Raw genomic sequence first — 12,770 nt, 5'->3', positions numbered from 1 at the left:
ATAGCCCTTCAATGCTAATCTGTTGAGGGGTTATCAAGAAGGGTACAGGGCCTACCCACCATGCTTTCAAAATGTGTATTGGGCGGTGCATAAGACAATAGTGGCTACAAAATAAAATTAACAATGCTATCAAAAGCGTGTACAAGTGGCGAATGGTGCAACCCAGCTAAATCAAAAACTTTCCCACCATGCCGCCAAAAGCTATATGGGTCTTCTTAGCATGCTACATAGTTAACAAAATAGCATTATATTGGATAGAAAAAGATTAAGATTATCCCCACCACGTCCCTAAGGGCATGTAAGAGTCTTCATATATTCTACCCGCAAGAAAGTAGGCCTGTATGTGATCATTGTCCCCCATCATAACCCTAAAGGCGTGTGTGACACCCGCTTTTGAAACTATAGATTGGTTCAACTAGCCCAAATTAAGTGCACTTCAGTGCCAAGATGTGGAACCAAAGTAGATGACAAAACATGAGTTGTTTAGGTTCTGTCCTCCCTTCTCAGTTCTTTTCTAGTAAGCCTTTGTAATTGTACGCATTTGCACCTTTTTGTTTATCATTACAAATCAATTAAGGCAGGGATTCCTTTAGCGTTATCTGTCAAACTATTCGCGGTGGTAAACGTATCATAATTTCTCGTCAAACTTGGTTTCATTATGTTCATTTCTGAACATAATATGCTTATGATCAACTAAAACGTTGAATTCTAGCTTTTCTGACATTTTGAAAACTTTAGGAAGCATTAAGGGCCCTCTGGTATGTAGCATTTCCTGAAGTTGAACTACGTGGTTTAATAACTGAACAATGGAAGGAAATGGGTTGGCAAGGAAAAGACCCATCTACAGATTTCAGGTATTCTGATGTACTTATCGTCTTGCAAGCTTGGTTCTTAATCAACTTTATTTTATCAAGGTAATACATCTCATGATAATGATTGCAGAGGTGGAGGATTCATATCATTGGAAAATCTGCTCTTCTTTGCGAGGACTTTTCCCGTAAGTTCAAGTACCATTATAGTTTTAAATGGTAGAATGAGGTGTAATCCCTATATTTCTTGTAGGTTTCTCGTTTGATCAGAATGCCTATTTATAGTTTTCTAAGGTAACTTCAACTTATGGAGCTTTTGTTGCATCTTCATTGAACCTCTTTGGTTTGTTTTGCTAAATTATAATCAAAATCAGAGAAATCCAATGATTAACATGTTTAAGCATTGATCTGCACAACATACTGGTAAACACAGCTTGTCGTTAGTCTCATTAAGAATCTTGATGATGCTTTCACTGAGGATCCTTTTCTCATTACGTTCAGCTTAGCTCAACCGGAGTCAACTTGTAAAGACCTTATGAAGTGACATGTTTGACCTTTAACATACCAGCTGTTCAGATACTGAACATGCAAACATATATGTACTCGTTTAAACCCATGCATAATATGCTTAGAAGGAATAAAGCTTATTTGCTTCCTTACATGAAGTGCGTTTCAACCATTTAACCAATCACTTTATAGCCTATAAGCAATATTGGCTCTCTAAGGGGCCGCTTGGGATCACTTTTATTTATTATTATTATTATTATTTTAATATTTATTTTTTTTATTTCTATGCTTTGACATAAAATAAAATATATATGTTATCCTAAAATTATGTTATTTTTTATTTTTATTTTAATATCCTTAAATTTATTTTATTGTTTTAATACATTGTGTTAATGCTAGGGATTTCCCTGAAAACGATGTGTTTTATAGCTTGAATACAATGAAAAGTGTGCAAAAGCCGCTGCACTAGAGTTCGGGTGGAGTGTTAAATAAGCGAATGTTTGACATCAGGGGTGGATGTGGGAAAAGAAGCTAGTATATGAAACTAGAATTAGGATATGTACTTGAAATTTAGGTTCTCTTATAAGCAAATAAATGAATTAATAGATATTATGATTTATAGGAAGATAAATATTCTATGTATTCAAGAACTAAATGGGTTGGAGAAAAAGCTAAGGAGATTGATAGCTTAGGATTTAAAATATGGTATGTAGGCAGGAGTCATTCCAAAAATGGTGTAGGTGTGATTATGGATAAGAGTTTGAAGGATAATGTTATAGAAATAAGAGAATTGGAGATAGAATCATAGCTTTAAAGATTATTATTAATGTTATAATTATTAATATTATAAGTGCTTATGTTCTTCAAGTAGATTTTTATATGTGTTCAAAATTAAAATTTTGGAATGATTTTGAAGAATTAACACAAGTGATGCCTCTTGAAGAAAATTTTTTTATTGGATGAGTGGTAGGACCATATTAGATTTTGTTTTAGCCTATAATTTTGTAATTTTTAATACTTTATTTAAGAGAAGATAGAGATATTTCATGCTTATAAGAATGGACATAATAAAACTCAGATTAATTATTTTCTTACAAGAAAAATAGATCAGCTAGATTGTCAAGATTATAAACTCATTCCAAGTGAAGGTTTATAAACTCAATATTGCTTATTAATTTTAGACTTTAAGATGAAGGGGTGGAATATGAAAAGTAAAATAAAATGTTGTCCTAGGATTAGATGGACATATTTAAAGAATAATAATAAAAATATTTTTGAGAGTAAGATTTAAGATCTCAAGATTTGGGTTCTTCAAAAGAAAGCTAATATTGTATGGAAAAAATTAGTCCATGATATTAAGAAAGCTGTAAAGTATGTGCTTGAAAAATCAAAAGAAAAAACTCCTAGTAGTAAAAATAGTTGATGATAGAATTAAAATGTGCAAGAAAAGATAAAAAAATAAGAAATTTGTCTGTAAAAAATAGTTTAGATGTAAAAGCTCGAAAAATTAGGATAAATATATAGAGGCTTGTATGGACTCTAAGAAAACAATATGTGATGTAAAGAATTTAGTTTTTATTAATTTATATAATATATTAGATACTAAGGAGGGCGAAAGGTGTATTTATAAGTTAGTCAAGCAAAGAGAGAGGAGAAATAAGGATTTAGTACATGTGAAATGCATTACGGATGAAGATTAAAAAAAAAACTTTTCTTAGAATCGGATATTCAACATAGGTGGATGAGATATATCGATAAGTTTTTTTAATGAAGATTCTGATAATATGAATTGACTTTAGCACTCTAAATAAAAATAAATATTTTCTATTTTTATCGTCAGATTAGTAAACCTGAAGTTGGAGAGGTTTTAAAGAAAATGTAGTATGAAAAAATTGTGTGACCTAATAATATTCCAATAGAGGTATGCAAATGCTTAGGAGATTAATGAATTTATTGGCTTATTAAACTTTTCAATATTATTTTGAAAACTAAAAAGATATCAGATAAGTGGAGTTGTGTGTTGGTTTTTATTTTTAAGAATTAAGGTGATGTATAAGAATAAGATTGACTTTAGTGACCTTGACAACTTAAATGAAAATGAATATTTTTATTTTTATCGTCATATTATAAAACCGAAATTAGATAGGCATTAAAGAAAATGAGTATTAAAAAGTGGTGAGACCTAATGATTTTCTAATAGAGGTGTGGAAATGGTTAGGAGATTAAGGAATTTCTTTGCTTACTAAACTTTTTAATATTATTTTGAAGACTAAAAAGATATTATATGAGTGGAGAAGGGGTGTATTGGTTCCTATTTTTAAGAATAAAGGTGGTGTGCAAGAGTGTGTGAATTATAGGGGAATTAAGTTAATGTGTTAGAGATTAAAATTATAAGAGAGAGTAATCTAGCATAAATTACAACGTGATATTGATGTTTCTCAATATCAGTTTGAATTTATGGCGGGTCGGTCTACTATGGAAGCTATATATTTTGTTAAGAGGTTTGATGGAGAAGTATAGAGAGAGTAACGAGGAATTGCGTATGATATTTATTGATTTAGAAAAGGTATATGATAAAGTTTAAAGAGAAGTGTTTTGGAGAGTTCTAGAAAAGAATGGGGTTAAATATGCTTATACTCAAGTCATTAAGAATATGTATGTTGTTGTTGTTGTTACTTGTGTTCAAACACAAGGTGATTTGACCAAGTATTTTCCTATTTCAAATGGATTACATCAAGGATCAGCTTTATGTCCATATGTTTTTTTCTTTAGTCATGGATGTTCCTACTAGACATTTGCAAGTTTATGTACCTTGGTATATTGTTTTTTTGCTAATGATATTCTTGTTGTTGATAATATTAGAGATGGAGTACAAGGAAAGCTTGAATTATGGAGGTCAGCTTTAGAGTCGTGGTGGAATTGTTATAGTGTGTGATTAAGTTATTAAAAAGAGTGCACGTTTTAGATATCTCGGATTCTCGGGTCTATTATTCAAAACGAGGGTGAACTAGATGAGGGTATTATTACTTTATTAGTAGAATTCAAGTTGGATGGTTTAAGTGGAGGAATGCATCAGGCCTGTTGTGTGATAGAAAAGTACCCCTCAAACTTACGGTAAAATTTATAAGATGGTGGTGAGACCTGAAATTCCTTATTGCGCAGAATGTTGACCCTTAAAAGAGAATCATAAAATTAAGTTAAGCATTTTAGGGATGAGGATCCTCAGGTGGATGAGTGGCTTTTCACTTTAGAGATAAAATGCAAAACGAGTATATACATGAAAAGGTTAGAGTAGCTCCAGAGGCAGATAAGATTAGAGAGAGTTGTCTTAGATGATTTGGTCACATAAAGCGTCCGTCTTTCAATGATCTAGATAGAAGAGTAGATGTATTGGATCTAGCCTATGTTAAAAAAGATAGAGGTAGGCCTAAAAGATTTACTTATAAATTATTAGAAATGATTTTTTTTTATTGGATTTAAATGAGAATTTGACTCTGGAGAAAAATTATTCATCTTCCCGACCCCATGTAGCGGGATAAAGGCTTAATGTTGTTGTATCGAATAATTCGAGATGTGATATTGGTGGTGGTCAATGACGGTGGGCGACGAGGCAATGATGGTGACAATAGTTGTTGGTGATGATAAGCAGCCTGTGATCATAGTTTGATTTTAAAAACATTCAAAAAACCTTAATATTGTTTTGAGCATTTTGAAAAATAAATTTTGTTTTGAAAACGTAAAATAAAAATAGTTAAAAAGCACACTAAACATCTATGATTTTAAAAAAATAAAAAAAACAAGAATAATCCCAAGCATTCGCCCCCCACCCCCCTTAAAAAAAAGCTTCAACCGTTTTATTTTTTTTCAAAATTCAGATCATGAGAGGATGAAATTGTACTTCTTATGACATTCTAGAATAACCCAGATGTTGAATAAGAGAGCCATAAGTTTAGGCGTAGTGCCTGACACAAACTGATTTGCAGATTTGTCTTCCTCAGCCAGTCGACTATAAGATAGTCATTGATGTGATATTCCTATTCAGTAGCATGTCGAGGGCATTTATGATTTAAAATAGCTCTCATGTTTCCACTACCCATGTTTTGTAAGAGGTTGCAAATTTAGTGTTTATTTTGAAAGTTTATTACAACCAACCAGTCCAACCTACGTAGTTGTACCTTTTTCTTAATTTTGTTAATTTTGATTATTATCAAACTTTTGTAATATTTTATGAATATGAATTTATAAATACGGATCTTTAATCTAATAATTTGCCGTGGAAATGTATGCCATTCATTTTTTTGAGAGGTGGGGAATATAAATTTAAAGATCTTGAACTATTTGGTGAATTTTTGCTTTCAATGGAAAAACTTATATGTAGAGGCTCTAGTGCAATCTGCTAAATTACTAGTCACTTCTCGAAACTTGCAATAGATTGTCTTCGGAATCCATTTTGTTCTCTCAACTTGGTGAGAGAAAACCAACAGCGCAAGCTTCTAAAATTTTTTATATATAAAGATTCATTTTAATTCTTGAGATCAAACATCAGAAACATTTCCACAATTCCTTAATGCGCAGAAGGCCAAGGGATTGCTGAATTTCATTATTTATCTCAAGTATCATTTCTCTGTTTCCAAGTCAAATTGGAGGGCTAGCAGTTTTGAAACATAGACTTGGTGTGACTTTGGCGGGCATTCACAGCCCCAAATTTGGTATTAGTATATATTTATTTTATCATATACTAAGTCTCCGTGACTTACTGTAAATGATTCAATTGTCTATTTTTTTCTCGAGTAATGCCTCAATTGTCATTATTTTGCATGTTAAAGTTAGTAATTCGATGATCTTTCTTTTCATCGAAGAGCATTAATTTAATAAACTCTTCCACTCAGAAATCCTTCCATGATCTTCTTCAAAAGCGTGTGGGTGACAGATCCTTGTGGGAGTATCCATTTGCTGTTGCGGGTGTGAATATAACATTCATGCTAATACAAATGCTTGACCTCCGAGCTGGTTTGTGCTCCTTAGAACCATCCATTCCTTAATAATACGATTTTTTTCCCCCAGTTAATCTCTCAATTTCCTAAATTAATTAGTTATAGGTTAAAATCTTTTTTTGTGCACAAATTGAGTGGAAGAGGCAAAAAATAACCATTTCAAGCTGTTTTCCTAGTTTATTGTTGTCTTTATGTGCATCACTTATGTCTTAGTTTTGTAACTTGTAGCAAAGCCAAGGACCATGATGGGAGCTCTTTTCTTAAAGATACTTGCAGGTATATAATTTTTTTCTCCCTGTTTGATACTGTTCCATGCTAGTCATCATTATGATCATTAGTATTATTCTTACTTAGATTATAAGCAATAAAAGATAACAATTTGAACAAACTTTTCTCAGATTTGAACTTGAATTTAAATCCTGGTTTATTTTATGTCATATTAATTTGAGATGATATTTTGACATTTCTACTCTTCACTCAAATTTATGGCAACAAATCTTGATCTCATCTATGATTGTTATTCTCTTAAGTTGAGCAATCTAAGTTATCAAAGATCTGAAGGGTTGCATCTTATAATCTCAGTAAGGCTGAATGACATCGGAATTTAACACTTGTGAAAGAATTTGAAATACATTTGTTCTTCCTTGAAGGGAATCCACTAATTGTGAAGGTGCATATGTCATTAGATCTGCACCCCAAAATGACTATCTTCTCACTTGAAAACTTATGGCCTCTGATTGGCTTACAGCAGATAGAATGACAGCCAATCAGACGTTCAAGCCAAGAGAAAAACAAAATTACTTAAAAGAAATATTATTGAAACATTTTGTTTTACATGCCTTAATCATTCTTCTTTATAATCATAAAACGACATCCATAATTCTGAAAATTATTTTGTTTTTCTCTCTGGGGGCTGAACTAGTAAAGAAAAACCGTGTATCTACATATATAATCCATAGAGGTATAGAAGCTAATCCTGAAAAAATGTATCGTACTGTACGATATAATTAGCAAGAGGGATGAGCATGAAAAGATCGGGAGATGACCCTGAAATATTGTGAGGCTCTAATATTTCAATAATATTATTGAACTACCTGTTTCTCTATATAATCGCAAGTCACGACTACAGAACTAGATCCCTGAAGAGTTAACTATAGATAACCTAGTCAAAGCCGCAGACTTATAGAATCCTGTGACGAGAGAAACAATAATCCCCTGAGATTTAGGATTAAAATGCCGTAACAATGTCAAAACCAAAGCAACAATGAAGTACAAGACTAGGTCATAGCTCAAGTGCTAATTACGGTCCAAGCCTTTAAACTCGGAATGTCGATCTGCATTACTATTGCTGTTCCCAGTCCTACATGATTAACTCTTCCACCCTTTTTCTTTCATATTTCCTACTACTTATTTTGTACGAGTGTTACTTCCGCAATCTCTATATTATAATTATTTCTCTTTAACATGACCATTTTGGCTATTTAACTTGATTAGATATAACTTAGTTATTTCCAACACAGAGATCCATAAAGTTATAATTGCAGTGGATAAAAGTTTGTATTTAAGTTGATATCTCTTACCTCATAATTCTAAGGCATTTCTGATTTTTCCACAGAAGACGAGCGAACCTTTGATCTTCTATATTGCATTACTTTCAAGCTGATGGATCATCAATGGCTTACCATGAATGCTTCCTACATGGACTTCAATGTAAGTAAAAAAGAAAATGTTCCGTTCTGTAGACTCATTGTACTGCATTATGAAGAAAATTTATCCCTGAATAAAGAATAGCTTCTCCCCGAATAAAAAATTTCTTCCCTATTTCAAGTTGTCTAGAGTCGAAACAAATTAATTATAATTTAGAATCAATTAGAATGCAAGTGATTATCAATCTGGCTTTGATATTTTAATCTGATATGTAGGCGGTGATGAAAGCCACAAGGCGTCAGTTGGAGCGCGAGTTTCTGCTTGAAGACATACAGCGTTTGGAAGACATGCCATCATTTAGGCTTCTTCTTCGGTAATTATTATTCTGATACAGCTGACTTTTCAGGCCTCCACTTAATATTTACTTTCCTCGAGCATTCTTGCTTGATTTGATCGAGTCTGGCATGCTCAGGGAAATTATCAAGTGATGTATAAAGCGAATGATTGTTTTGTTTGAGGGATTATTGTTCAAAGTATTATAAGAATTATAGTTTGATTAAAAATTGATGTGCTATTGATATGAGTGATTAGATAATTAGAATAATTATTTTTTTTTATTTATAGAATGCTTTTAATTTCAAGTTGCTTTTCATTTTTATTATGCTGCTAAAATTTTTCTTATTATAGTTAAATTAAATGTCTTCAAATTACTTCTACTATTCATAAAATTAAAAAACAGTGAGCAGAAGGCACTATCAGATGAACTCTTAGTGTGGTGTAATGGTGTTGTAAGCTAAAAGGTTAAATCATGTAACTGAATATTATAAAAAATCCCTTCTTTTTCTCCATTGATATAGATGCGATTACAAATTTGATCTACTATTTCCGATCTGTAAAAAAATAGTGAGAAATATGAGAAATTATTCTGTGCGGAGATTGGGCGCAGTGTTGTCCGGACTAATCAGAATGCACCGCATCAGTAATATTGAGCCGTGGTATCGAGCAAGAGGTGATTTGGTGCATTTTGGTTGGTCTTCGGATGGCATTCGACGTCCACATATAATAATTAATTGAGGAATAATAAAGAGTGATGAGTATCAAGGTCGGGGAAATGATGGAATAATAAAAAGTGATGGTTACACAGCTCACATTGGCTTGTTGGTTGAGAGCTTATGCTTTCAACTAAGAGGTTTTGGGTTCGAGTCTTTGTGTATGCGTTGTGTGTGTGAGTTTACCTTAAATGGCCTAAATGTATCAAAAAAAAAAAAGTGATGGCTGTCAGTGGTAGAACTGATGTCAAATATAGGTTGATGATTATCGGTGTTAGTTTATTTTAAAATTTTTAAGTCAATTAAAATAAATTCATATACACATTAAATACACAATTATTGAGCAAAGATAATTAAAACTCTCAAGTAACATATCGATATCAAATGGTTGACGGTAAATATCAATGGTCTATATTAGAAATTTGGAAGATGGTGAATGGAAGACAATGATTGTTGGTGTTAAATTTAGGATTTTAAAAAATATATATATATTTTTTTACAAAATAGTATTTTAAACTTCCTACAAAATTAATAAGTAATTATTATAAAAATTTTGAAATGTTTTTTATTTGCAATCAATCAAATGAGCTGTAAAATTGACTGTTTTGAGTTTGGTAATATTTTGTAATAGCGCTGGGTTTATCATACGAGATTGATTTTGATTAACTGAATAATAAGTTTGGTCCCATTGGGCTTAGCTGTGTTGGCAGGCGATCGTGGTTGGGAATCCTCCAACCATATTTGATTTATCTCTCATGCCGCGTGACTCGTTAAATGGCGAGAAAATAACTGTGTGAATCCGTGCACTTGTGGGGTTGGTTGTTGGCGGCCCACCAAGGGATTAGCTACGTTATCATGCGCATTCTTTGAGTATGGCATGGTGTGGATATCCCTTTAAAAAAAAAAAAAAAAGAATTTGGGCTAACTAGTCCATGTACAATGTTAGTTCCATCAATATTGAAGTAGAACGGACCATTAGACTGCTATTTAAAGCATGCTTTTTCTAATCGATCGACGATAAATTTATCTTCCGGAAATCCTCGACGTGAGATTGATCAACTAATATTAAATATATTAGGATTTGGATTCTCGATTGTTAAAATGTTCTTAGTTCTTAGTTCTTACAGCTTCTCAAGGCCCTCCGGGAGCGAGTATGACTAGGTGTCAACAGCACTCAACCCTCCCGGATTTCTGCCCTAAATATTTCCAAAAGTATTCTCTCAAGGTGAAATTTTATTGTTGAAGAGTCAGCTTGCCTCTTAGCTTGTTGAAGTGTGGTGTCAGAAGAGACTTGTTGAAGACGTATGGGAAGAACTAAAATAGGAGAAATTATTAAGTGCAGTTACTGGGCGCTGTCAGAAGGCCAATCAGGATGTGTCACATCATCAATTCATTGTGTATCGTTACTGTATACCGTTGTGTATCGAGTGATGCGGCGCATCCTAATTGATCTCTGAACAGTCGGGTGACCGCACGTAATAATTTCTTCTAAAGTAGTGGCACCTTTGATATATCTTAGTAGATGCTTGAGTAGTTGGTAGTGAAGAGAGAGAGGGCATGGTTGTTTGATTTTGAAATAGGTTTGATTTGGTGATGGTGAAATATTACAGCGACCCAATAATATGCCTATACAATGTTTGGATTTTCCGGTGGCTAATTTGCACCAAATGGAAAATTCTGCTTAAACGGAAGAGGTTTGTAAATGGCCATGCAATCTACCATTCCAATATTGTTTGATATTTCTAATGCAATTTTTTTATTGTGTGAGTAGCAAGCGACTATATAGGCATTGAATGGTAATGCCCAAAAATTGTGAAGTTGGGCCTAGCAGTTTTAGACAAAATGCTTCTTGGAGATGGATTGGTTGACATTTCCCATAACTAGTATGTCATTTGCATACACAAGAAGGTGTGTACGTGTATGTGATTTTGATGATAAATTAGAACAAAAGGATCAATTTTATTAACTTTACAAACCACATTGAGAAGGAGATCAAATAAGGTGTTAAGCCATTCTCACAAAGTTTCTTTGAGGTCATATATGGCCTTTTGTAGGAAGCGCATACGTCTTGTATAATATGGATAGTGATGGCCAATTGGTTGATTCATGTACGCCATTTTTTTTTAAAATGTGCCTTGGAGGAAGGCCTTCGACACATTAAGTTGAAGAGTCTCCTAGTTGTGATAAATGATCATTGTTAGAATAATCCAAAGTGTAGGCATTTTAGGAAAGGATTGAAGGTATAGATTTAGACTTTGTTTGGGACAACTTTCTTCCTGCTTCAATATTTGACACAACATGAAAATCCGACCCTGACCCGACCTGAACATTTCGGGTTGGACAAGAACTGTTTGAAAAACTAGTCGGGTTCGGGTTGACTCGTCCCAAAAACCATTTAGATTGAGTTGTCTGCGCAGCTCGAGGCTACTTGCACCTGCCACGGCTACCCGCGCCCTGCTCGCGTCTGCCCGCGCGACCACCAAGGCTGCTCGGGCTCTACCCGAGGCTGCCCGCGCCACGCAGCTGCCGTTCGCGAGTTGAGCTCGCGAATGCCCGCGCTACTTTTTTTTTAAGTGCATTTAATAGCGCGGGCATCGTTTGGCACATTGCTGAATGCACTTAGGGTATCTCCAACGGAGAACTCCATTTTTTACGGCAAAATATAGCAAAACTCTAAAATGCCGTGGTGCTGCTCCAATCGAACTGCATTTTACTTCTGCGAAGGTAATGATCATTCTCCCTTTCGTGCGTTTTTTTGGTTGAGAGAGCAAAATAGCGTAGGTGAACAGTGCAACGTCAATATTGGCGTCGCACTGTTCAACCGCAAGTAAATGACGGAAGATTTGACGTTCGGCTGGAGCAATTGAACAACGCCATACGCACATTTGACGTTCGGTTGGAGATGCTCTTAATGATTTGATGAGTTGTAAAAATGAGAGATATTACATGAAGTTAGTATAAGAGAAAAATAATCGGAATAGAGAGAGGGAGAGAGACAAAGAAAATATGAGAGATGTGAGAGAGAGAAATTACGAGAAGAGAGGGCCGATTTTAGATACATAATATTATTTAATTTCAAAGTATAAAATATAATAATTAAATATTATTTGTTTTTTTAACTATATATAATAATATTTAAATATCAATTTTTAAACATCAGTTAAATATTAATTTAAATAAATTCATTAGACTATTATTTTTTAATTAAACAATTGATTTAAAATTTATTCAGTATAAAAAAATAGTATTTTATTTAAATATTTAAAAATAATATTTAAATCATTTCTTCCTTGCTCTGTTACTTTTCCTGGTCGCCATTTTTTGGTTCCTGCTTGGGCTTCGTCGAGTAGTGTGTCGGAAGAGTCGATAAGAAGCTTTTTCTCCTCGACGTCGGATCGAAAGTCACGACGGGAGCTCGCTCGCTGCGAAGGTAACCATTTTTACGGTTGGCAGGATTTGGCGTAAATCCGGCGTAAATCCTACTTATTAAAACCCGCTACCAAACAGGTAGAGAAAAAGGTGTGGGGAGGCAGGAGGCTGCTAAGCAGAGGCCATGCACGAATTCATCTAGTCTCCTTCAGCGACACGGTGCGGATCTAGCTCCTCTCTTGCGCAACGACGTTTGCCTGTAATATATCTTTGATTCCTTTGGTTAGGTTTTTCTCATCACTCTCTTCAATCCTCTCTTTACTAAGCTGCTACGATGGCGGTGAGACACCTTGAGACGCAGTGGCCCCGTCCCCCCCTTGAAATGCTTTGGCCTT

The 12,770-nt window shown here is 33.9% G+C and overlaps 2 protein-coding genes across 11 annotated transcripts in view; both read left to right on the top strand.

Moving 5' to 3' along the window:
* Positions 1-8,576, top strand: part of LOC110107799 (ELMO domain-containing protein A-like) — a 28,145-nt gene extending 19,569 nt beyond the window's left edge. For 5 of the 7 annotated variants that reach the window (XM_020838184.2, XM_020838183.2, XM_020838188.2 and 2 more), the window contains exons 4-9: positions 739-854; positions 943-997; positions 6,206-6,326; positions 6,539-6,586; positions 7,926-8,020; positions 8,233-8,334. In XM_020838184.2, the coding sequence (XP_020693843.1) occupies positions 739-854; positions 943-997; positions 6,206-6,326; positions 6,539-6,586; positions 7,926-8,020; positions 8,233-8,334 (537 nt within the window). Of the gene's footprint in view, positions 1-738; positions 855-942; positions 998-6,205; positions 6,327-6,538; positions 6,587-7,925; positions 8,021-8,232 lie in introns of all 7 variants that reach the window. The other 2 variants (XM_020838182.2, XM_020838181.2) reach the window with 2 other exon arrangements.
* A 3,738-nt stretch (positions 8,577-12,314) lies between these two features.
* Positions 12,315-12,770, top strand: part of LOC110107771 (dol-P-Man:Man(7)GlcNAc(2)-PP-Dol alpha-1,6-mannosyltransferase) — a 30,406-nt gene continuing 29,950 nt past the window's right edge. For 2 of the 4 annotated variants that reach the window (XM_020838147.2, XM_020838146.2), the window contains exons 1-2: positions 12,315-12,436; positions 12,514-12,594. The gene's annotated coding sequence lies outside the window, so the exon portion shown is untranslated. Of the gene's footprint in view, positions 12,437-12,513; positions 12,635-12,770 lie in introns of all 4 variants that reach the window. The other 2 variants (XM_020838145.2, XM_020838144.2) reach the window with 2 other exon arrangements.

This window comes from Dendrobium catenatum, unplaced genomic scaffold, assembly GCF_001605985.2.
Source record: "Dendrobium catenatum unplaced genomic scaffold, ASM160598v2 fragScaff_scaffold_390, whole genome shotgun sequence".
Classification (NCBI taxonomy): Eukaryota; Viridiplantae; Streptophyta; class Magnoliopsida; order Asparagales; family Orchidaceae; genus Dendrobium; species Dendrobium catenatum.
Note: the sequence above shows the minus strand (reverse complement) of the source record. Positions and strands in the feature narration are given on the sequence as shown.